Source organism: Grampus griseus, assembly GCF_964374135.1.
Source record: "Grampus griseus genome assembly, chromosome: 4".
In the NCBI taxonomy this organism is placed as follows: Eukaryota; Metazoa; Chordata; class Mammalia; order Artiodactyla; family Delphinidae; genus Grampus; species Grampus griseus.
The window spans coordinates 12,113,927-12,141,054 of NC_138997.1; the positions used below are offsets into that span (position 1 = coordinate 12,113,927).

Consider the following 27,128-nt stretch of genomic DNA (forward strand, 5'->3'; position numbering starts at 1 on the left):
GAAAAGCGTAGAAATAATTTTCTAGGTAGAAATGATGAGGGTATTGGCAACGGAAAGGCAAAGGTAGTGACAGATTCCCAAGATTTAGGAGGTAAAAATGTACAAAACTTCATGAGAGGTTAGATGGGGTGTGGGAGTTAAAGGCCACGGGTGAGGAAGAGCTTTAGCTGAGATGAATCTGTTGGTGGGAAAAATCAAAAGATGGCAATTCTAGAAATCATAGTAGAGGACAAAGTACCAGCAATAATAGTAATAAATTAATAACTGCAACTATCAGTAATTGAGCACTTAAAGAGTAAGTTCTAGGCTAGGTGTCTTGTATCAAAATCTACTTCAAACTTCCATATACCTTATTATAAAATGATTGTTTCCCCTATTTCACAGGGAAAGGAATTGCAATTTGGAGAATTTTAATTTTTCCAAGGATTGAAACTCAAATCTTTACGTCTTCAGAACCCATGTTTTTAGAAGCAAAGAGGTTGCCCAGTGCACAGCTGTCGTCAGCACCTCTCAGTGGCAGGCCTGCCTTACCAGACCACCTCAATACATTCTCCAATCCTTTTTTCTGCTTCTTGGATCTCTATAACACTAATGTTCTCTCTGCTGGCCCTCTGTTATGGCATGTAGTTGTTTTTTAAGTGTTCACTTTTGGAGTACTTTTTGTGATTGGAAAACCTGCCTCTGTGCCCTGCCCACGACAGCTCTCAGCCACTGCAACCAATGAACTGCAGTGGGCACCAGGAAGGCTCTTTATGTGGTTGCTAATGGGCTCTTGGAGTTACAACAAAATGTGTCCTTTCGCAAATGCCGAAATTAGCATCCAGAGGAGGCAACTGGGGAGAGAGTGTGGGAGAAAAATCCTGAACTGAGTTGGAGGACACTTTTAATGTACCCCTGCTTGTTTGTCTCTCTTTCACGGTCAGCCCCTTTGCCTGAAGCATCTAGCACCTATGCTATCAACCACGTTCCATTTTTCTCCCCCTGAAGAAAAATCCTTCTGATGTGATAACTTGAGTCGACGTGTTTCAATCCGTTAAAAATGGGATTAGACGTAAAATTCCCCACAGCTAAAGCTGGCAGCTCACTCTTGTCATTTGTTGGTGAGCATAACATACAACCAGACTCAAATATGAAAGAAAAAAAGAGAAGAAAAAGGGAGAGAGAAAGAGAGGGAGGAAGGAAGGAAGGACGCAAGGAAGGAAGGAAGGAAGGAAAGCAGGCAGGCAGAGAGAGAGAGAAACAGAGAAATGGAGAGTAGATGGAAAAGAAAGACCTATGAGAGTTATTTTACAGTTTATGTAGGTAAGAGCTATTCTCTTAATAAAGGAAAACAGGTAAAAATATGAGTGAAAGTTCACTGCAGAGGGTATAGGCATTAGATTTTTAACTAGTTGACAGCTTTAGAAATGTAAGTAGCAACACATTCATTATAAGATAATTTCATTAGCAAAGTCGTATAAATGTCCCAAAGAATTTGCTATGAAGAAAGTTACTGTTTAGTTTCATAGAGTCATACATTCTTGTACTTGGAAAGGAGATGAGACATTAATTCAACTCCAATTCATGAATCTCCTCGTTAACAGTATAACAAGTCATCCTGCCACACACACACACACACACACACACACACACACACACACACACACACAATCCATTAAAAATCATTAAAAGGGCATTATAAGGTGAGGAATTATTATAATAATAATCTTTGTATAAAAACAATAGCTTGATTGAATACTGATATGACAGGATCACTAATCACTCTTTGAGGAGGACCCTGTTACTCTCTCCATTTATCGATGAGGAAAGTAAGGTTAAGAGCTACTACCTAATATTACACAGCTCACAAATAACAGACCTGCTTGTCTTTAAAATCTAACCTACCCAATATCAAAGCTATTGCTATCAGTTATAGCTAATATCAGACTATCACATGTATTAAAATTAATTTCCAATACTTGAAGGGCTTTAAGTGTTTATTCTTCTCATGGAAAGAGTTTGTAATCAGCCTAGATCCACCCAAATTCCTAAAATTTACTTCCACAGAAGTGTCCTAAATTACAGTTTCTCGGTATATGTGATGTTTAAGCAAATAGTTAAATACCACTTACCTATCAGACAGTATTGTTTAGTATCCATGGGTCGCTAGTCGTATAGGACACCAGTACAAGAAATAAAAGACTCTCAGTAAGATGTTGAGAAAATAAGACTGATGAGAGTGGGAAAGCATTTGCTTTCTTTTAGCATTCACCATGTGTAGCTGTGGACACGCATTTTTACTATGTGCAAGAGTCCGAGTGTGGGGTTGGAAGAGGAGGGCTCAGATTCACAGAATTGATCATTTGCGGAATTTTATGTGAGTGTATGTAGGCTTTGTGTGGTTAGGGAGAAAGATAGACTATATTAGTATGAGTATATTCACAGCTAACTCTTTTTCTAGAATTCTCTAATTTCCCCATTTCTTCTGTGGCCTGGGTAAACATTGCCAATTGTTAAAAAAGGAAATGTCAATATTTGCCAAGGTAAATTAATGTATGTATTAGGGGCTTGTTGATTATTTTATAATTGTTTTGCATTTAAGCCAATGATTGGCATGTCTAAATAATACCCACTCAGATGTTGACCTTAAGATATAATGTTCTTGAGGATTTCCACTTGCGGAATAACCTACTTGATTTCTTTTAGGGCCTCATAATATAGGCCATAGCATTTCTGCAGATCTAAAATATTATGAGCGTGAAAATAACAAAATTACTACTTATAATAGGTACCCCCTTTCTCTGTTGGGCTCCTAAACCAGCTTTCTTTTTTCCATAATAAGCTATTTGTGCTCACTTCATTTTGCTTTATTTTATTTTTGTCACCTTTGGTGTGCTATCTTGGTGTACTATAAAGGAACAACACTGAATCAGACAAACTATAATTTTTATTGCAAGCAGATCTCATGGAAAATTTATAAGCTGAACTTGATATCAGAAGTGAAGCCAGAGGGAACATACCTTTGCTCTAAGTTACAAAATGCTCTGCTATTCTAAATTTGAATTACGTTGAAAATAAACTGCTTTTTCTGACATCCAGAACTTCACACAGGCAACATTTTAAGATACTGTTTAAAAATTTTTGTGTGTACAGAACAGTTTTGCCAGCTAAAAACCTGTTTGTATTATAATTCTACATTCAAGTTCAAAGCTGATATTTAAGGTGATACTATGGCACAGAAACTTGATTATGTTAAAGATCCCAACACATGATTTCAATTTTCTTTTCACAGAAAGCTAAGAAGGAGTATTAATTTATTCAGCAGTATTTTACTAGTATGACTATTTGAGCAAACCAGTTATATACATAGATATAGGCATAAACATTTTTCACCCCTACACCATGATCTCACCAAGTGGAAACCTTCTGAAAGTTATAATCAAAATTGATTGCCAGAACTACTAGGCAGCAAGGAGCCAGTCGTATCCTGGGAGGGTTTCTGATGAATCCTAACATGACCTTCTCTAGCCATACACCTTTAGGTTCTAGAAAGTGCAAGCTCTGTACACCTACCTAACCTTGCCCTTGTATTTATAGATATTGAGTGAATGAGGCATGCTATCGTAACCTGTATTGATAAGTTTCATTTCTTCCCCCTGTGTAACCAGTTTAGATCATTGCTAAACAGTGGGAAATATGTTAAAATGTTAATGTTTTGAATATAGTTTTACTCCTACTACTGGAAACATTAGTAAATAAGAAGTAAATTGTTTGTTTGAAACAAAATTCTTATTGCTATACTATTACCAAGATAATTATGGTATGTTCCTACCAAATGCCCTGCCACTCTGGTATTAGGTTGCACCCTAGCTACCTGTAGCTCCCTTTTATTCCTTCTTCTGCCCTCATTATTTTTTTAACTTATTTATTTATTTTTGTTATTTATTTATTTTTGGCTGTGTTGGGTCTTCGTTGCTGCACACGGGCTTTCTCTAGTTGCAGTGAGCGGGGGCTACTCTTCATTGCGGTGTGCAGGCTTCTCATTGCGGTGGCTTCTCTTGTTGCAGAGCACGGGCTCTGGGAGCACCGGCTTCAGCAGTTGTGGCTCGCGGGCTCTAGAGCAGAGGCTCAGTAGTTGTGGTGCCTGGGCTTAGCTGCTCCACGGCATGTGGGATCTTCTAGGACCAGGGATTGAACCCATGTTCCCTGCATTGGCAGGTGGATTCTTAACCACTGCCCAACCAGGGAAGCTCCCCTCACTATTTATTTACGCTTTCACTTTAGCTTTTACAAATGGTAGAATTAGCTCAATAGTTGTAGGGTATTCCAGAAAATTCTTCCCTTCAAATAGTAATTTTTAAATGCATAATTTTATGCAGTAGAAGTGTAGAGCAGAAAGGAATTACCATGATCTCACTCTTTTCCTTAGAGTACATGATACACACCAGCAACATAAAACTCAATAAAATGCAGATTAAATTTTGCTGAAAGCTATCATTAGAAATTGTCACAAATATTCCTCTAACAAACACTACCCATAATGTATTGTTTGCCACACAGTTTTGCACATGATGGAAACGGTGACCTGCAAGAGTATTCCCAATACTCTTGCCCAATGTTAGTGTTAGTTGCAGAGACCCCCAGGAAATCATTAGCAAACGCCATCTAGAAACAGACCAAAAGGTCAGAGGTAAACGTAACATGACATTCATAGCCTGTGATTGTGGAGGGCTGTGGGTATTTGTTCTTGTTCAATATATACTATAGTGCTTCAAAGCATCTGCTCCCATTCTCAGAGGTTAGTGAGTTTGAAGCGTGCCAGCATCTAATTTTGAACAGTATTCCAAAGGCACATATTTGTTCTTAAATGTCAGTCATTAGGGTTGGACACCTACACAAATTCAATGAGTTCCAGTGAAGTGGTAATTGGTTCTCCAAGTTAGAAAATATGGAGTGGCTCAGAAACTCAAATATAAGGAAATCGACCATCAATTTAGAGACGAATAACCTGGGACAAGTAGATACAATCTGTAACTCAAAGATTGATTTGGAAATCCTGGAGCATTATTCTGTAAAAGAGAAAGCTGAAAACATATTCAGCTATCCAAAAGCATGAAATTTATTCTATTTGAATACAAATAGAACTCTCTCTCTCTGTCTCTCTCTCTCTCTCTCTCTCTCTCTCTCTCTCTCTCACACACACACACACACACACATACACACACACACTCACACACAACCACTTAAAGCAAATCTAGCAAAATAAATACAGAGAAGAGTCAGCATCTTGCAGTAGAAATAATATGGTTTGGGGAGCTGGTCAGATATACATTGGAATTCTATCTCTATCCCTCACTGACTGTGCCACACTGAGCTAGTCCTTTATTCCCTCTACTGAAGTTTTCTTACCTACAAAATGGGTGAAATAGTTCTGAGCATGAGGCATTGCTGTAAGGATACTGTGTGCCAACTACCTAGTATGTATGTAGTAGCCACTCAATAAGTAATGACTCTTACAAATACTAATTTTTAAGTATACATCTACTTAAATATGTTGTTTATACAAAACGTAATTATTTTATAAAAGTATTTAAACCTTGCCACCTAAAAGAACATAGGCTTAAGGCTTGTAACATATTGACATTTTAAAAAAACTAAATGATTATATGACTATCTAGCAATGTAATTTAATTTGTCTTTGGAATTGCTAGATGTTTTTTCACAGTGAAAACAAAAATAGCATTGCCCTATCACTAGAAATTTCCACCTTTCCTTCAGTAATGATTTTTGTCTTCTCATGATCTATGTAAGAGCCATACACTCTTAAAACAATTCTCCTTATATATTACATCTTAATGTTAAGAAACAACAAAATAAGAAAAGCAATTTGACGTTTGTATTTACATATATTACTTTTTGCTTCTTTTAACTTTATTTCCACTTGAAAATATTCAGTACTCTTTCTTGTGTCTCTCTGCTCTCCCAATAATCAAGGTCTCTCCAGGACCTTTCCAAGCAAACAGATATCCCTTATGGCACAGTCCTGGACTCTGCGGTATATGAACACGTTCGCATGAAGGGAATGAATCCTTTTGAGAGGGACAGCATGTATTCCCAAATGTGGCGGATGATCAACCGAAGCAATGGATCAGAGAATAACGTTCTGGAGTCCCAAGCAGGCATTCAAAAGGTACTGGCCATAGTTCTTCATTCATAGTCTACCATTCTGTCCCCCATATTGGAATTGCTAAACTGAGTCTGGTTTACTTCCTTTTTAAAATTTTAACTTTGACATAGAGTTTTCAGTTAAATTATACCTTTTATTGATTTAAGAAGATTTTGAGGTAACTCGCTGTACCAGTAGAGGGAATTGACACATTTCTGTGGTGTGTCTAAAGGATCCTTTTCCAGTGGAATTCCAAAGCTAGAAAACATGAACTGCTATTTTGTTCAGAACAGTGTCGGGAACATATACACATGAGGACTTGAAAAGATTTTGACAAATCCCATTCCAAATATCATTCAGGTTATTCAGTTTTTTCAAATGATTCAGGGTATTTTCTACACTGCATTTGTTTTTCGATGAAAAGTTTATGTTATGATTATGTGAAGCTCTCTGTGAGTAAAAGTTAATCTTCTCCACAAATGAAGTTTCTACAAAAGTCTGTTTCTGTTTCCAAAAGTGAAAATCTTTATTTATATCTTATTTTTATAAAACCATCATTTAGAAGTTATTTTAAAAAAAAACTTAGAAAGCAGTCCTTTGTGTAAAAAACATGAAGCTAGTTTTTATTCTGGGCCGTGGTTTATAAACTTCTACACAGAAGTAATTCTTTCTTCCTCAGACCCCATCAACCACCATGAGAGAACTGAATGATTTTTGCTTAAAATTATCCCAGTGGCTATTACAGTGAAAATCCTAAGGGTTGACATTCAATAAGTAATTATGGGATGACTGAATGAATGTCTAATAACAGCATCAATGATGGTATATACTTTTTTTCTGTAACCTTTCACAGCAGAATAATTTGGACTCCAAGTCTGAGTTCTCTGTTCAAAAGGCAAACTCAATAATACCATGTTGGAGAATGTTTTGATGACTATAAAAGTTATTCTGCCACAGGATCTAGCATTATTCTGTGCCTTTTCATATGTTTTCCTTTATCTGCTATTGCTATTGTGATGGTTCCCTAGCATCACCCTGGTAATTTGTCAGTCACTACATTGATATCATTATTTTAAAACTGACAATGGTGACATAAACCTCTTTGCAAGTACTAATGATGCTTTTAAAATAAGAGAATGTCCTTGAAATGTTAGCAATGGCCTCTAATTCCTTCATCCTTATTATATTAATCCCAGTTTCCCAGAGCCCAGGTATTGATCCTCTTGTCTTTGTCCAGAGGCCCATTGGCTTTTAGAAATTAAACACAGTACCCTCCAATTACTGGGGGCATGCAGTGGGGGGCAGGTGAGATTGGGCAGGTGAATGGACCTATACTATATGTTGTCTGGGGGAGAAGGGAGGATAGATTTTAGGATTTACTAGGTACTCATTGTATGTGAATGAATTTAAGCCTCAGAATAATGGTTTGGGGAAGAGTTATTTTCCTTCATATTGTCTACTGTTAAAAACAATTTTGCGTTCTTGCGTATAAGTATAAATTGAAGTTCACAATTTGTATTTCTATCCATTTTAGATCCAAAGCTCCTCACACTTTACAACTTTTTTCTATACCATAGCATTCCAGAGAAAATTCATTTTCTTTTCTCCAGACATACAGATTCAGAATAAAAATAACTTTTAAACATACATATTCACCAATTCATTATTTATTCATTCATTCATCCAATATTTGCTAAGTAACAATTATGTACCAGGCACTGAGGTAGGAACTGGAGGTAAACTCAACCACAGAGGAATGACCACTGGATTCATGAAATACAGGGTCTGGTGGGAGAGAGAGAAAAGGAAACTAAAATACATGATCAAACAAAATGACTTAAATTGTGACAAATGCTATCAAAAAGACAAATAAGGTGCTATTGTAGAAATTAAGAAGGAAATCTATTTGAGAAACAGTGATCAGGTAAGTTCCCAGAGGACGTAGGATATTATCTATGATCTGCCTGATCATGTAGAAGAGAGGGTGACAAAGCATCCAGGCAATGCTTAGTGTAAGCTAAGGTCTGAAGGTCCATTCAAGAAACCAATTTAAAATCAGCATAACTGGAGACGATCGAATGAGAAAATGTGGAGTGAAGTTAGTATGCAGGGGATAGATCAAGTAGGACCTTACCCATTGTTAAGAACTTGGATTTTATTTGAATGGCAAAAAATGCTACTGAAATAGGGAAATGTCATGATTCATTTTTCTCTGTCAAGGTCACTGTAACTGATATATGGCAATTGGGTAAGAGTATGCAAAGAATAGAAATAGTGAGACCATAGGAAACTTGTAACTTTCTGAAGTAGCCAGTCAAGTAAATAAGACCTCGTTTTATTCCCGTGTTCTTACACACACACACACGCACACGCACACACACGCACACACACACACACACCATTACCCTTCATTCCTGGTATTAATACAAACTGGTTACACTTCCTACATCCTGGCATTTTCAATATAATATATAAATCATAGAGACATAGGACATCAGTTGCTACATAGAAGCTTTAAGCAGTCATGTATGTAAGATATACATATATGTCTTCTAAGGTCTTCAGTGTTCTTTAAGAAAACCTCTTAACTTTTAAGTATGTACATACAGTTTCCTACATTTTCTGGGTTTTTTTTTAAATTTAAGTTATTTGACCATATGGAATTTAATTTGACACATGTGTAAATGTAAAAATAAACTGTAAATATTCACACTGAGAAAATTCCTGAGATTCTATGAAATAAAATTGTTTTAGACTCAGCTATTGACAGTCTTGCAGCATATGCTGAGAAACTTAGTTACTCTTTAGGCTTTCATGTTTCTTTTTATTTAAATATGTAGCCATTCCATCACCTTTCAAGTTGGGCTAGTGTTTCTTATGCTGTTGTTAAATGTCATACATTAAAAAAAAAAAAAAAGCTATTATGAAGAGTAGAAAGAGCTCTAGTTTTAGAAAAAAACTATCTAGTTTTCTTTCTTGGTTCTTCCAGTTCTCAGCTGTGTAACGTTGGGCAGATCACTTGGTTTCTCTAAGACTCACTCTACTCAGCTGTAGAATTATCACAGTGTGAGAATTAAAAGCCTGGGCTTTGTAGACATACAACCTAGGTGTATATCCAGTTCATTTTTTTAAGTAAAATATGTAAATGTGACTAGTTACTTAAAATCTCTGAGGCTCAGAATTTTTATCATCATATTGAGAATTTCTACCTCTTACGGTTTTTGTCATTATTAAATATATATATGTAAAAACATCAATAAATAGTTCGATTAGAATAATAAACTCTTAAGATGATCCTGAAGTTTATATGAAAGAATGTATGTGTGAGTGATTTGTTATTACAAAGAATTATTATTTGGTATTTCCTAAGGTTAACCTAAAATTATGACATAATAAAAAAGATAATGCAGTAAAAGAAGTAGAGAGCAGTTTCTATTCCCTGATAGTCTGCTGATAAAGAGGGCTTATGATTTTAAAACTGCAAATCACGTCCCCAAGTGTTTATTACACCCCATGTACTCAGTTTTCGGATTTACTAGAGGAGTAGTGAAGAATGTTTTTATTAATTTATAATGGAAAATATCAAAGTGAAATTTGCTGATTGTACATATTTCTTTCAACCAATATCAGAGAGAGCTGAACACTGATTAGACAGAGACTAGGTAGTTATAATAAAATGTATTTTGGTTCAGTTTTCAAGGTCTTAGCCAGCTTTCATTAAAACACAAAACCAACCAACCAACAAACAATAACCTCTCACCTGCTAAAGCTCACTGGAGTTCATGAGATTGAGAACTACAAGACATGAAATGTGGCTGATGGACTCTTCCTCAAGTAACTGGTCTTGCACACACATCTCACACAGCAGCTTCCTGTTCTCTGTCACTGATTTCTAATTTGTGCAGGGAGAAAAGACCTCAGAGGTCTTCTAGGTCAATATTCCGCAAAAGACCAAACTTCCACCTTTGACAGGAATTCATATATATAGTAACTCCCTTTCAGCAAAGACTGCATCCCTGTGAAAACAATCCTCCCAATCTAGGTGTAACTTTGAATAGATCCCATTAATCCCTCAGGTTGTGCTTGTTTCTAATTGTGCTGCCAGCCTCATTAAGTTTCTCTTACTTGAAGGTAGATCCTGGTTGCTTCTAACATCGATGTTCTGCTCATACCAAAGAAACCTGTATAAGTGAGGATTAGGTAAATGAGTTCTGATCTGCTCTTCTTGGGAGACACTTTGCCTGTACCACACTAGCCTAATTAAACTAGAAGAAATATTTCTGCCTTCCTCTTCCTAGGATGTTTTGCATAAGTAGGAAAAAATGTGATTTGAAAAATATAACTGAGTTCTTTAATGAATTCACTCAACAATTATTTATTGATCAAAACAGCCAGTGTTTTGATCACTGGAGTGAACATAAATGAAAAAAAAAATGCCTCATGGAGTTTACATTCTAGTGGAGGGGGCAGACAATAAATAAGATAAATATGCTGTATTTCAGCAGTGAGAAGAGTTAAGGAGTAAAACAGAGTTGGAGAGAAAAGAAGAGGGACGTGGAAATGGAGATGATGTGCCTTGTTAGATAAGATGGCCAGGGAAAGCTTCACTAAGAAGCTTTGGAGAGAGAGGTGTATATCTGGGTGAAGTGTTTCCAGGCAGAGGGTCAGCTAGTGCAAAGGCCCTGAGGTGGGAACATGCCTGGATGTTCTAAGACTATGAAGGGGGCTAGGGTAGCTCTAGAAATAAAGGGTAATATCAGGAGTGCAGCAATGTCAGAGAGGTAGAGGGCCAGATGGTAGGGAGGAAACATATCATATACGGTCTTATTACTCGCAGCTAGTCCTGTGAACTTGCAGCATCAGCATCACCTGAGAGCTTGTTAGAAATGCAGACTCCTAGGCCCCACCTGCACCCTTCTGGATGGAAATCTCATTCTAACAAGATTCCCAGGTGATTCACATGCATGCTAAAGTCTGAGAAGTGCTCATACAGGGCCATATAGGGCATTCTAAGCCGACTTTTACTCTGTGTGAGATATGAAACTTAGGAGTGTTTTTTATTTTTATTTTTTTGTGGTACACGGGCCTCTCACTGTTGTGGCCTCTCCCGTTGCGGAGCACAGGCTCCGGATGCGCAGGCTCAGCGGCCATGGCTCACGGGCCCAGCCGCTCCGCGGCATGTGGGATCTTCCCGGACCAGGGCACGAACCCATGTCCCCTGCATCAGCAGGCGGACTCTCAACCACTGCGCCACCAGGGAAGCCCCCAAACTTAGGAGTGTTTCGAACAGAGAGTACGTAACATGATCTAACTCATACTTTGGCAAATCATATGGCTGGTGTATTGAGAAAAACTGGAGGTGACAGTGTGGAAGCTGGAAGCCAGTTAGGAGGCCACGATGGTGACTTGGCAGCGTTCCGAAACTACAGCAATGGAAAACCATCCCTGTTCAAACCCAAGTACATCTTGGAAGACTATGATTTTAAGTAACTATTAACATTAGCACATTAATGGAATTTAGTCTATCAGATTATTTTGGGAGAGACTGGAACACAAGACAGGTAATTTTTAAGAATCGATAGAGAAACTTCTACATCACAGGTAAGCATCTGACCAGGAGTAAAGGATCTCTGTGTAGCACTGAAATAGAAAAGTCCCTGGTTAATAAGAGGGCAGTATTCATTTCCTGATAGCCTGTTATGTCTCAGGGGGTGAATGACAAATTATTCTAAAACCTCAGCAATAAAGACTACTAAGGAAGAGAAGAAGGTCAGTACTGGTAGGATAACTCCTGTCCTAGCCAAAGGATCCCAGTGATAACTACATAATACCTCAGACTATATATTTCAAAGGGGATATAAACTGTGTTGGATGCTATGGCCACAGGAAGTGGGTAGCAGTGCTGGCAGCAGCCATATTCAACCAGAAAGATAACATCAATCTGTAAGGTTGTCTGCTTAAGTCCCAGAGCACTATGGGGGAAGGAGACTTGACAAGGTACAGGTCGGGCATCAAGGCTCCAGCCAAGCCACTGTGCTTCAGGGCCCAGTTTTAATCTTAGCTGGAAAACTGGAGTGTTGAAATGAAAGCCAAAACAAAAGACTGATCATATCACATGGGCCAATATTAAGGATTTTAGAGGACTGGAGCAGAAAGAAAAATTCCAGACACTATTCAGTGGTGAAGTAAGCCTACTCAATTTATTCATCTCTGGCTGAAAAACTGGGTGGATTGAACCTGTTGTTTTACTTACTCATTCAACACATATTCATTGAGCACCTGTTATTTACCAGGAACTGTTCTAGGCACTGGGAGGCACACCAAAATAAGCAAAATCCCTGCCCAAATGGAGATTATACTGTAGTAGAGAGAAAACAATAGACAAGCACATAAATGTGGGCTATAAAGAAAAACTGGAAGACTAAGAATGAAAGGTAGCAGAAGCAAGAAGAGGGATGTTGCCATCACATAGTGGGTGGTCTCAGAAGACATCTCTGAGAAAGTGAAAGAGGACAGTTTATGAGCCATGAAGATAGAGGGGAGAAAAGGAGGATGGAAGTACTTCAGGCAGAAGGAACATTGCACAATTCCCAAGGCAGAAGCTAGTTTGACGTGATGGAGAGGAATGTCAAAAAGACCAATGTGGCTGGAGCAGAGTGCAAGGGGGTGGGAGGAAAAGGGGGTGGTAGGGCAGAGAAGTAAGAGATAAGATCGGAGTGGTAGTTAGGCAAGATGGAGTCCGTTAAAAATGTGAATGCTGGGCTTCCCTGGTGGCGCAGTGGTTGAGAGTCCGCCTGCTGATGCAGGGGACACGGGTTCGTGCCCCGGTCCGGGAAGATCCCGCATGCCGCGGAGCGGCTGGGCCCGTGAGCCATGGCTGCTGAGCCCGCGCGTCCGGAGTTTGTGCTCCACAACGGGAGAGGCCACAACAGTGAGAGGCCCGCGTACAGCAAAAAAAAAAAAAAAAAAAAAAAATGTGGATTCTTGGATCCCACTAAAATTCCAATTGTATCATTTTTTAAATTTTTATTTTATATTGCAGTATAGTTGATTAACAATGTTGTGTTAGTTTCAGGTGTACAGCAAAGTGAGTCAGTTATACATATACATGTATCTATTCTTTTTCAAATTCTTTTCCCAATTAGGTTATTACAGAGTATTTGAGCACAGTTCCCTTTGCTATACAGCATGTCCTTGTTGGTTTTCTATTTTAAATATAGCAGCGTGTACATGTCAATCCCAAAGTCCCAGTCTACTCCTCCCCCCAGCCCTTCCCTCCTGGTAACCATGAATTCATTCTCTAAGTCTGTGAGTCTGCTGTTTTGAAACTAAGTTCACTTGTATATTTTTTTTAGATTCCACATATAAGCTATATCATATGATACTTGTCTTTCCCTGTCTGACTTAGTTCACTTAGTATGATAATCTCCAAGTCCATCTGTGTTGCTGCAAATGGCATTCTTTCATTCTTTTTAATGGCTAAGTAATATTCCATTGTATATATGTACCACATCTTCTTTATACATTCATCTGTCCAATTGGTACAGCCGCTATGGAGAGCAGTATGGAGGTTCCTTAAGAAACTAAAAATACAGCTACCGTATGATCCAGCAATCCCACTCCTGGGCATATATCCATTGAAAAACATGGTTTGAAAGGATACATACACCCCAATGTTCATTGCAGTGCTGTTCACAATAGCCAAGACATGGAAACAACCTAAATGTCCAACCAATTGTACCTTTTTTTAAGCCATAATTGACATATAACATTATCTTAGTTCCAGGTGTACAACATAATGATTCAATGTTTATATATATTGCAAAATGACCACCACAGTAAGTCTACTTCATATCCATCAACATAGTTACAGATTTGGTATTTTTGTGATGAGAATTTTTAAGGTTTATTCTCTTAGCAACTTTCAAATATGCAATACAGTATTATTAACTATGGTCACCATGCTGTATATTACATCCCCATGACTTACTTATTTTATAACTGGAAGTTTGTACCTTTTGACCCTTTCTACCCATTGTAATCTTAATTGGGGAATGGAAGGCATCTGAATATCTTAAATCATTTCAGGTGTTCCTTTTTTTTAAAACATATTTATTGGAGTATAATTGCTTTACAATGGTGTGTTAGTTTCTGCTGTACAACAAAGTGAATCAGCTATACGTATACATATATCCCTATATGCCCTCCCTCTTGCATCTCCCTTCCACCCTCCCTATCCCACCCCTCTAGGTGGTCACAAAGCACCAAGCTGATCTCCCTGTGCTATGTGGCTGCTTCCCACTAGCTATCTGTTTTACATTTGGTAGTGTATATATGTCCATGCCACTCTCTCACTTCATCCCAGCTTACCCTTCCCCCTCCCCATGTCCTCAAGTCCATTCTCTATGTCTGCATCTTTATTCCTATCCTGCCCCTAAGTTCTTCAGAACCATTTTTTTTTCTTTTTTAGATTCCATGTATGTGTGTTAGCATACGGTATTTGTTTTCCTCTTTCTGACTTATTTCACTCTGTATGACAGACTCTAGGTCCATCCACCTCACTACGAATAACTCAATTTTGTTTCTTTTTATGGCCGAGTAATATTCCATTGTATATATGTGCCACATCTTCTTTATCCATTCATCTGTCGATGGACACTTAGGTTGCTTCCAAGTCCTGGCTATTGTAAATAGAGCTAAAATGAACATTGTGGTACATGACTCTTTTTGAATTATGGTTTTCTCAGGGTATATGCCTAGTTGTGGGATTGCTGGGTCGTATGGTAGTTCTATTTTTAGTTTTTTAAGGAACCTCCATACTGTTCTCCATAGTGGCTGTATCAATTTACATTCCCACCAACAGTGCAAGAGGGTTCCCTTTTCTCCACACCCTCTCCAGCATTTATTGTTTGCAGATTTTTTGATGATGGCCATTCTGACTGATGTGAGGTGATACCTCATTATAGTTTTGATTTGCATTTCTCTGATGATTAGTGATGTTGAGCATCCTTTCATGTGTTTGTTGGCAATCTGTATATCTTCTTTGGAGAAATGTCTATTTAGGTCATCTGCCCATTTTTAGATTGGGTTGTTTGTTTTTTGATATTGAGCTGCATGAGCTGCTTGTAAATTTAGGAGGTTAATCCTTTGTCAGTTGCTTCATTTGCAAATATTTTCTCCCATTCTGAAGGTTGTCTTTTCGTCTTGTTTATGGTTTCCTTTACTGTGCAAAAGCTTTTAAGTTTCATTAGTCCTGGTTGTTCATTTTTGTTTTTATTTCCATTTCTCTAGGAGGTGGGTCAAAAAAGATCTTGCTGTGATTTATGTCATAGAGCGTTCTGCCTATATTTTCCTCTAAGAGTTTTAGAGTGTCTGGCCTTACATTTAGGTCTTTAATCCATTTTAATTTTTTTTTTTGTGTATGGTGTTAGGGAGTGTTCTAATTTCATTCTTTTACATGTGGCTGTCCAGTTTTCTCAGCACCACTTATTGAAGAGACTGTCTTTTCTCCATTGTATGTTCTTGCCTCCTTTCTCAAAAGTAAGGTGACCATATGTGCGTGGATTTATCTCTGGGCTTTCTGTCCTGTTCCATTGACCTATATTTCTGTTTTTCTGCCAGTGCCATACTGTCTTGATTACTGTAGCTTTGTAGTATAGTCTGAAGTCAGCCTGATTCCTCCAGCTCCATTTTTCTTTCTCAAGATTGCTTTGGCTATTCAGGGTCTTTTGTGTTTCCATACAGATTGTGAAATTTTTTGTTCTATTTCAGGTGATTCTGATTCAAAATAAAGGTTGAAAATGAGCATTATAATATTTTTAATATTTTGAAGCCATTTAAATGACTTTGGCTTTTACTCTGAGGTAGGAAGCCAGGGAAGGGTTGAGGACAGAAGAGTGACATGATCTGACTTACTTTTTCAAGGTTCATTTTAGGTGCTGTATAGAAAATAGGCAAGGGCTAGAAGCAGGGAGACCAGTGTGGAGGACACTGTAATCATCCAAGTGAGAAATGATGGTGGGTAGACCAGAGTGGTTATGGTGGAAGTGGTGAGAAGTGGTTGAATTTGAATATATTGTGAAGGTAGCTCTGACAAGATTTTCTAAAAGATTGAATGTGGGGTATGAAAAAGAGGAGTTAAAGATGAGTCCAATGTCTTTGGCTTAAGTAATTGGAAGAATGAATTTTCCATTTATTGAGACTGAGAAAACTATGGGAAGAGCAGATTTAAAAAGCCAAATGAAAAATTGCCTTTGGCATGATAGTTAATATGAAGTGCTTCTTAATTATGCAGGCAAAGATGCCAAGAGAAATGCTGCAGATATGAGTTGGATGTTTAAGAGAAAGTTCTAGCTGGAGATAAATGTTTGGGGATGACTAGCATAGTGTTTGCCTTTTAAAGTTATAAGACTCCATGATATCACTACAGATGTGTGTGCATCTAGAGAAGACAGATTGCTAAACTTATCCCTGGGATAATTTGGTATTTAGAGGAGGGAGAGATAAAAAGGGTATAACAGAGTCAGGGAATGATCAACCAGTGAGGCAGGAGGAAAACAAGAGTGTTTTTTTTAGAAGCCAAGTGAAATAAGTGTTTCAAGGAATCTCAAATGAACAACTGTCAAATGATGCTCATGGAACAAGTATAATGAAGACTAAGAATTAATGATTTATTTGGTGACCAGTAGTCACTGGTGACCTTGACAAGAGCAGATCTGGTAGAGTGAAAGGAGAAGGAATTAAAATTAGATTGGAGAGAAGAAAAGAACAAGGAAAGAGGCAATGGAGATTATGAGAATAGGCACTTTGTAAAGGAGTTTTCTTCAAAGGAAATGCTGAAGAATGGGAGGGGTTCCTGGAGTGGGATATGAAGTTCAGGGAAACTTTTTATGAAGGAGGATATACAATGTCTGTATACTGATGGGATGATATAGTAAGACGGGAAAACTCATCATGCAGGAGAGCGACAGGGAACTGCTGAGATCCAGTGCACAAGTGGAGGATTTGGATTTAGGGACATAATCCATCCATAGTAAGAGGAAAGAGTGTAGAGCATATGGACATACATTCAGATAGGTTGGAAGATATGGTGTTGGGAGCACATGGGAGTTCATTTTTGACTGCTTGTATTTACTCAAAGAAATGGGAACCAATGTCATCACCAAAATTTAAGAAGATAGAGATTCTGGAGATTTAAAGAAAGAGAAAGAAGGAATGGTTGTTCTGGAGAATGGGAGGAACAGTAGACTAGTGAAATGTAATGGGACTCCTAGACAAGACTAAAGACCCCTTTGCAACAGTGTTCATGACTAAATTGGGACCAATCAGTGTGATTGTGGGCGATTCTCTGGCCTCCCTATCTTCAGCTGCCTGAGAGTAAACATGGAGTCAAGAGAGCAGACTTCATCACAATTGATGTTTGCCAGATAAGCATGGTAGAAGACAGTGAGGTGGGAGAGTTAAGAGTATATGTAAAGAAATGATCTCTGTTATGAATCATGGAATCTGAGCTGTATAGGAAGACAGTTATAACACAAGGAAATTGAGGCTACCACAAGGGTGGCATGAGCAATGGACTTAGGTCTAGATGGAACTGAAGCATTGTTGGAGTCAGTGAGCCAGAAGGATGGGATTGGCAATAACATGAAGTTGGTTCTGAGATGACACATCTGAAATTGAGATGATGAGAATTCTGGCATTGGAGATGATGTGACATGAGAGTGGGTGGCCTGAGGTGGGAGGAAAGACACGATCTTTGGAGAAGAAGAAGCCAAGAGACTGAGAAGCCAAGTACTAGGAAAGAATGTCTATGTGAATAATCAAATCACCAAGAATAACCACAGAACTAGAATTTGAGGGTGACAGAGAGGCAAGTGATAAAATCTTCAAGCAAGTTTGGAGGAGTGACAGAATCAGCAGATGACTGCAGTAAGAGTGAGTAGCAGGTAGTAGAGTCTGATAACATGAGCTTCAAAGCTAGAGGGCTTTAGAGACAAGGGTCCAGAATTGGTTCAAGGGGCAAGGAGGACACCTACCCTGATCCAGCCACAGTGATATGACTGTTGTAGAAGAGAAAAATAGCCACCACTTGAGAAGACCAAAGGCAATGTGGTATCCCCAGAGGAGAAGCAGGTTCCACTTAGCAAAAGAAAGTAAAAGGAAATTAAAAAAAAAAAAAAAAAAAAAACAGATTGAGGGTATAGGCAGGGTAACTGTATGTCCTGGTTTGGGACAGCCTTGATTTTGCCAGGTGTCCCACTCTCAAGATTATTCCCATCAAAACAGTAAATTGTATGATCTCCCTAAATATAAGGATCATGGTGATGATAGGGTTCCATAGATCAGAGTGGAAGAGTCTGGACAGTTGGAGAGGAATGGGAAAATTGGTCAAAACAAGGCAGTGTGCAGAATCAGATCAATACGTGATGGGGAGTGACCTGGAAGTCTTAGGTTTTTCATGATGATGGACACTCAGAGATCTAGAAACAATATGGACTTTAGGCTCTAGACAGATTGGCTAGTTGGTGAATGTAAGGTGACAGGAGGGGCGAGCATGTTGCCGGGGTCACAGTGACAATGGCAGAGTGGAGGCCTGACAAAGAGCAGTCTTACTAGGGGCGAAAGATTTGAGGGCATTACTTCCTACAGCTGAGGGACTCTGGGAGAGGTAGCATCGGACAAGTGAGAACCAAGTTCATAAAAGAAAAAGAAAGCTGCAAGTAGGAAACAAATTTCAACTGCAACTTAGTTTTACGTATAATAATTTTTAGTCTTATGTGCTTCAAACCCATGAACTACACTGGCCATATTCTCTTCTGGTTCTTCCTTTCCCCTTCCTCTTACAGCACTATAGCATCATTTGGCATTGAGTAAAAATGCCAGGGTAGATGACAATTCATGAGCCAGCAGCAGAGAGAGGGTAAGAGCTAACTTGAGCTTCAGTAAGTGACGTGGTAATATACTGACTAGGTGCATGACCTTAACACTGGGGTTAAGCCCTTATTATAGAAATGAATAATCAGACTGAATACAACTTGAGGGAGAAACAAGACAAAATACTAAACAGCTTGGGTCTATGAAAATGCCAAGAGTCCTGGGCTGTCATGCCATGGGGTTTGGAGATAGCAGTGCATTTGCTACATTTGCCCTTTTGCCAAATGATTCAAATAAATATGTGATTCACTTTAGCACTTCACCCTGCATCTGGGAGCTCAGATCCCACTGGCATATTTTCTGCTCTCCGGGAATCAGAGTTTTTAGGTCAGTGTCAGTTATCCCACAGTGAAAGAAGAGAACTGGTGAAAGAATGGGAAAATTCATAGAGATCATTTCCAGCAGCCCTGCCAGTGCATTTCTGATGCCTGTGATTGTTTTTTTTTTTTTAATTAGTATTATTTTTTAAAACTTATTTTTGTTTCTAATAATCTTCATGGATGTTTGAAATCAATTAGTCTTGATTAGATCTTTTCTCAAAGAGGAAAGGAGAAACCTAAAACCATGTACTTCTTAGGCAGTCCTAAGCATTTTAACTTGAATTAGAATATGTCAGGTCTTACAGCACACAAAGCAAACTATAAATAAAGATTTTTTTCCTAGATGCCCAGAAAAGAAATATATGTATAATTCTATAAATTAAAGTAAAAATAATAAAGCGGTGTCATATATATAAAGATGACACTACTTAACCCACCATTCACAGAGCGTGTACTTTAAAAATTGCTTTTTTTATATAGTGATTTAATCCATGATGAAAGCTAGACCTGCTCCAATTCTTCTTTTAATTAGTTACATCTGATTCCAATTCAACTATTCATTCATTCATTCCTTTAATCTACAAACACTTATTCAGTGGCTAATAAGTACCAGAAACTATGTATCTTAGGTACAGAGGATGCAGAGATGGATTAGTTTAGTGAGGATGGGGCAGTAAAATGCAGAATAGCAGCTACCCCACAGAGAGATATACAAGGTATTATGAGGACACAGAGAAAGGGAACCTAGTGTAGCCTGGGGGATGAGGCTTGTTCAGATCACAAAGGCTTCCGAAAGGAGTAATGTCAAACTTAGAACAAGCAGGATTTAATTAAGTAAAGGAGAGAGAGGAAGAAGTAGGATACGGAGGAGAGAGCCTGAACAAAAGCATGGAGGTGAGCAGAATAGTGTACGTGCAGAAAACAAAAAGCAATTACAGTTAGATATAAGGTGTTTGTATTAGGGTTTTCTGGAGAAATAGGACCAATAAGATAGCTATAGATATAGATACAGATATATCGATATATCCCTATATATAATTATATCCTATATATAGTTTTATGTATAATGATAAATATCTGTAGCCATATATGTTTTGTTGTTTTTTTGCGGCATGCGGGCCCGTTACTGTTGTGGCCTCTCCCGTTGCGGAGCACAGGCTCCGGACGCGCAGGCTCAGCGGCCATGGCTCACGGGCCCAGCCCCTTTGCGTCATGTGAGATCTTCCCGGACCAGGGCATGAACCCGTGTCCCCTGCATCGGCAGGCGGACTCCCAACCACTGCGCCACCAGGGAAGCCCAGCCATATATGTTTTATATACATACATATGCATGTGTGTGTATATATGTTTAGTGTGTGTATATACATACAGACACACATAAAATGAGATTTATTATAAGAAATTGGCTCATGAGATTACAGAGGCCGAGAAGTCCCAGGATCTGCTGTCTATAAGCTGGAGACCGAGGAAAGCCAATTATGTAAATTTCAGCCTGAGTGCAAAGGCCTGAGAACTAAGGAGTGCTGATGGTATAAATCCCCGTCCATGGGCAGGAGCAGACTGATGTCTTGGCTCAAGTAGTCAAGCCAAAAGAGAGAATTCAACCTTCTTCTACGTGTTGGTTCTCTTCTGGCCTTCAGTAGGTTAGGTAGTGCCCACCCACCTTGGGGAGGACAATCTGCCTTACTTAGTCCACCAATTCTCAGACACGCTCAGAAATAATGTTTTACCAGATATCTGGGCATTCTGCGGCCCAGTCAATTTGACACAGAAAATTAACCAACACAGAGCTACAATAAAGTGAAGGGAGGTGATAGGAGGCACAGTCTGTGCTATGGATCAAAGGCATCCACTGGACCATATATCATCTGAACCTGCTAATTGGATGTTAATTGTATAGTTTTAGCTAAATGAGCAAAAAGGTGTGAAAAGCATTACTAAAAATATTTGAAAAGAAATGTCTGGGTCGAAAAGCAGATATAGTCACCTTGGGCCTCAGTTTTCTTCCTTATCTTTAAAACTGTGAAAATGGAATGATTAGTTCTGAGGTTTCTTCTGGAGCTAATATTCAATGAGTCTTTGGACCCTGATTTCGAACTGTTTAGAAGCCACGTGAGAGAAGTGCGCCTCCCAGGAAATGGCAGAGGCCCCTAGTGGGAGCCTCAGCTGTCAGTCCTGATTTAACACATCCTTGTTCTCAAGCCAAAATATCCTACAAAAGAATTCCAACTTTATAGTTCCCCAGGATGAAAACAAATGAATAGGTGCATCTTTGTTTCCTGGTGGTTCCATTATGTTCAGAAACTTCTTTATCCAACAAATAGTTTAAATGGCCCTTTGCCTTGGTTTAGTTCTTACCCTCAAAGTTACTTCCCAAACTGGAATGTGCATATACATTGTAAAAAATTCTGTTGGAAAAATGCCAAAAAGTAAAAATTATAATTCTGCCATAAATTTAAAATTAGCCCATTCCACCCATCCAATTTTACCCTCAGTTAACCTTCATTAATAGCAGGCTGATCATCTTCGAGACTTTCTTCTGCACATAGGCACACACGTGCATGCAGTCTTTTATTTTGTTTCCATTTTGACTTTTTAAAAAATCAAATGTTCTCTTGCCTTTGTCTTTTTCAATTTCTGTCATAAACATCTTTCAGGTTAGCATATATATATTAGAACATACAATATATAATTTTAAAACCTTCAAAATATTCCATGAACTACTATCATTTATCAAATCATTGCCCTTGATAAACACTTTTAATGTTTTGTACATTTTCTCCCAAAAGCAGCTATGATGAACATTTATTTATATATATGTATTTTTTTTAATAAATATAGTCATAAAAGTGGGATTCTGGGTTAGAGCATGTGCATTTACAAATTTAATTACTACTTTCAAAGTAGTCTCTAAAAATGTACCAATTTCTACAGAAGAGAGAGCTGTGTTTTCCCACTTTCTTGCCTGAGTTGCCAGAATGAAATTACATTACTCTTTTATTTTTTCATTTTTGCCAAAGTGATGAGTGGAAACTAATTTATTTTTATTTTTGCTTTTCTGATTCATAAGGTTGAACATTTTTTCAGATGTGTATTAGCTTTTGTAAGTCCTCTATATATTGCTAAGTTATTTCTTTTGCTCCTTTTTCTATTGACTTAATTGTTGTTATCAATTTTATACCACTTTAAAAAATATTGATGATAGCACTTTGTCTTTTTTGTTACTCTGCCTTTAACCCTTCAGGCTTTTCTATTCCAATCCATGCTCGCATCTGCATTTACACTGTCAGTTAAGCAGATGTACTGGCAAGCAAACAGTTTAGTTAGATCCTAATATAAATCCGCATGCCCAGTGTACACTTCATAAGACAGCATTTCTTTTGCCAGGCAGCACTTTCAAAGAGCAGCATTTACTTCTTGAAAAATGGGAAAAGCTAAATGGTTTTATAAGTATGCCTCTGAGCTGTCCACTGTTTGCAATCTTTCTCTTTACCCCTAAGACTACTAATATTATATAAATAAGAATTTTATAAAACTTTGTTTCCTGGTGAAAGATATATACTGAGAAGGCTCAAAATTTTTGAAATGTTTTTCTATGGACATTTTTAATTAAGATACTTGACGTTCATGCCTGTATATTTGTTTCCATTAAATTAAGCTGTAGACCTTAACACATACTTTGAATTTTTAGTTTTTTTATGAAACCCGCCTTTCCTCAGTAGGAAATTAGGAGCCTATGTAAGCTTCATTTGCATTCTTGTGGGTCCTAGCCCCTAGGTGTCCTTTCATATCCTGAAAGTCTTCTCCTCTCACTCTAACTAATGTGTTCAGTGTTCCCCTATGATTTTCTCCTTTTCAACTGCTGAATTCGCTTCTCCTACTAAGGCATAAATGCCATGATTACTAGCTTATCATTCTTGCTTTTATGTTTCTCAGATTAATTGTCATCTTGGGTACTAAAGCTTCTGATTACAAATTCCTCATTTCTTGTTAAATATCCATAACTCTATTATTTTCCTTATTTAAATCAATAACGTTTTGCAAAATCCTTTAGGGCTCTGTCATCTGGTACCAACTCTGCCTGGGAAATAATAAAACAAAATTTCAGTGCCTTGATAGTATTTTGGGGCAATAAATACGATACAATATAAAACGATACTTATGTTTGGTAGAAAATAACCTGTGATTTCAATTTTCCCTTTATTTCTTCTATTACAAATAATATGAAACAATGGAATCCAAAAGTGAAAAACAGGTTTTAGAAAACATAAGTAAGGATAGATTATGTCATAAGGAATTGATTTGTGATATAATCTGAACATATCATAATAATAGTTTCCATATTTAACATTCAATATATACATCTGATTGAAATTTAAATTTTTATTTATTTTAAATTGTGGTAAAATACATGTAACATAAAATTTACCATCTTAATCATTTTAAAAGTAGAGTTTAATAGAATTAAATCACATTTTTATACATGTGTCACCACCATCCATCCCAAGAACTGTTTTCATTTTGCAGAACTAAAATTCTGTAACCATTCAACAAATACTCCTCATTCCCCTCTTCCCCAGACCCTGGAAAGCACCATTCTGCTTTCTGCCTTTATGAATTTGACTACTTTAGGAACCTCATATAAGTAGAATCATACAGAATTTGTCCTTTTGTGACTGACTTATTTCACTTAATATAATGTCCTCAGGGTTCATCCTGGTTTTTGAGCACATGTCAGAATGTTTCTCCTGTTTAAGGCTGAGTGATATTTTATTGTATGTGTATACCATATTTTGCTCATCTGTTCATTCATTTAAAGGCACTTGGGTTTCTTCATCTTCTGTCTATTTTGAATAATACTGCAGTGAACATGGTGGTACAAATATATTTGAGTCCCATCTTTCCATTAAGTATATCTCCAGAAGTAGGATTTCTGGATCATATGGTAACTCTATTTTTAATGTTTTGAGGAACCGCATACTGATTTTCGTAGTGACTGTACCATTGTACATTCCCACCAGTGGTGCACAAGGTCTCCACATCTTCACCGTCACTTATTCTGATTTTTCTTTTTAGTAGCCATCCTAATGGGTATAAGAAGGAACATATAAATGTATGTTCTATTTTAATATTTATTTTTAAGAAGTACTGTTTTTGGCTAACAAACTTGAATCACTGTAATCTCTATCATTTACTGCGGTAGAAATTAGACGGTGCTGGGTAATCACACAACGCCCAGCGTTCATGAGAGGTAAAACTCAATCCAACTCACAAAAATGGCTCATACCCAGCAGTGATTCTCAGGACAGAGGAGACCAGTAACCTAACAACCTGCCTCCAGCAAGTGAGGCAAATCAGAGGCAGGTATAGTTCAACAAAACAAAGCAAAAGCAAAACCCATCCTATTCTGACACACCCAATTGAGAACTTCTGGTTTTCCTACACTCTCTGGGAATTACCCATTTCCCATTGTTATCTCCAGAATTCATCACAGATCTGTCAGTTTAATCATTTTACTTTATAGATGAGAAAATTATACCTAAAAAGCTTAAGTGATTTACCTAAGGCCACACAGCTAATTAATGTCAAGATTTATGACTACAGCCCACATCTCTTAACTCCTGGTCATTTTTGTTCTTTCTTCCACAGTAATAGAACTTTAGTCTCTAATGTCCTCCCAAAGCTCATTAAAATTCACATCACAATTTGAGTGGTTCTCAAAGTTTAGAAAGCACTAAGAATTACTGAGGGAGGCTGCACAAAAGGCTTATTTCCAAACTCTAAACTCAGATATTAAGATTCACTGGGTCTGGGATGAGACCAAAAGAATTAAATTTTTAGCAAGCAATCCAAGTGTTTTGATTGTTCACAGATTATCTTCTGAGAATCACTTTTTGGACATTATTTAAAAACCTGTGTTCTTGGGCCATTGATCCACAAGTCTGGAGACCTGCAGCTTCAACACCACCTGGGAATTTGTGAGAAATATAAATTCTTAGACCACTCCAGAATTACCTAATCAGTGACTCTTGGGGTTAAGCTGGGAAATTGTATACTGACAAGCTCCTTGGGTGATTCGGGTGCAACTAGAGAACCATGGCCTATGCTCTACTTTAGCCTAGGCAAGCTACTCACTTTATTCTCACTTTATTTATTGCATTCCAACCAGAGGATTTAAGTATCCAGAGCTTCAGGTACATCTAGGTAATCTGAAATCTTTTATCACCTTAATTAATACTACTTGGCTTTTTTAAGTGTGTACACGGTTTTCGTGAATGTTTCAACACTAAGGAACAAAACCTTCACTATCTTTACTCCTTACGTGCAATTAATCAGGAAGTAGAGGTTAAATGAGGAGCACATCAAGTGGCAAATGTTGCTTCTCCTCTTGTGACAGCATTTACTTTTTAGGAACACGACAACACTTATCTGCTTGCTGTACATCTCTATCTCATGCCCTGCCAGTGGCTCTACCAGCCATACGTCTAACACTGAACTGATTATCTTTCTCTGCAAGTTGATGCTTATCTTTCTGTATTCTTTATTTCTATTAAAAGCACCAACACCCTCCCTGTCATCCAGCCTGGAAACTGAGGAGTCATTTTCATTGCTTTCATCTTTCTTCCCAGAACCAATTAATTGCTTTATCAGTTCAACATCTTTCCCATTTATCCCTCCTTTCCCTTGCTGCTTCCAATTTAGTAATTCATGTCATTATTGCTACCCTCCTGGACTCTACAAATAGCTGACTGTTCGGCCCCCTCCTGGCAGTTAATCTTCCCTCAGCGCAGTTCTGATAGTGATCCACCTTTGCTCAGAAGCGTTTGTGTTCCACTTTATCTCTGGTGCAATTTGTTTATCCTGACATTCAAAGGTCTCTACAATTTGGCATTATCCTTCCTTTCAATCTTCATTTATTCATTTTTTCCATTCAAAAAATATTTATTGAACACCTATTCTGTACTGAACATTTATCTAAGTATCATCTTTTCTCTATCATATGCCTTATGTTCCTATTAAACTAAGTTACTGGCTTTCTTTTAAATGCCTCAATATTCTTACATATCAAGTGTTGTTCATTTCTTTCCTCTCGTTAGGAGCCCCTCCTCCCATTGCCTTCTTTTCCTGTCCTTCGGCTGTTCATTTCCGAGGTCTATCTCAGCCGTTACTAAAAGTCTTTCCTGATTCTCTTGCCTAGAATATTTTCTTTCTCCATTAAGCTCTCAATAATTTTTCTATCCCCACACATGATTTCTTCCTAATATTATGATGGTCTGTGTGTCTCCTTCTAGATGGTGTACTACTTTGGCTCAGGATTCATACTTGATTCATCCATTTATCCCCATGTCTCTTTAGGGATAACTCAAATACAAAAGTTCTGTAAATCTTTAATGAATTAAATAGCTGAGTTTCAAGCTTCATTTTTGATCTTTGTTTCCAACTTGAATAACTAAAGTCTTCTTTTGTAGTAATCAATCTCGTATTACTCATGAATTCAGACCCCCAAATTTGTAAGCCTTGGTCCTCAGAGAGAGTTCCTAAAGAGACTAGATATTTTTGTATTTTTATTATATTCTGGATGGTACAACTTACTCATTTTCTTAAAAAAGCTCTCAGTAAAATAATTTGTCTTATAAATAGAAGAGGTCTCCACTTCTCAACCTAATTTAAATTAACTGTCTCATTATGTGTGTTTGTTTAACTGAGACTTGTTACTTTGACCAGAGAAG

The 27,128-nt window shown here is 37.8% G+C and overlaps 1 protein-coding gene across 3 annotated transcripts in view; it reads left to right on the plus strand.

The window, feature by feature from the left end:
- Positions 1 to 27,128, plus strand: part of GRID2 (glutamate ionotropic receptor delta type subunit 2) — a gene marked incomplete at both ends in the record, with an annotated part of 1,377,541 nt that overhangs the window by 1,120,768 nt on the left and 229,645 nt on the right. For all 3 annotated transcript variants that reach the window (XM_082652914.1, XM_082652913.1, XM_082652915.1), the window contains one exon: positions 5,974 to 6,169. In XM_082652914.1, the coding sequence (XP_082509040.1) occupies positions 5,974 to 6,169 (196 nt within the window). The remainder of the gene's footprint in view (positions 1 to 5,973; positions 6,170 to 27,128) is intronic.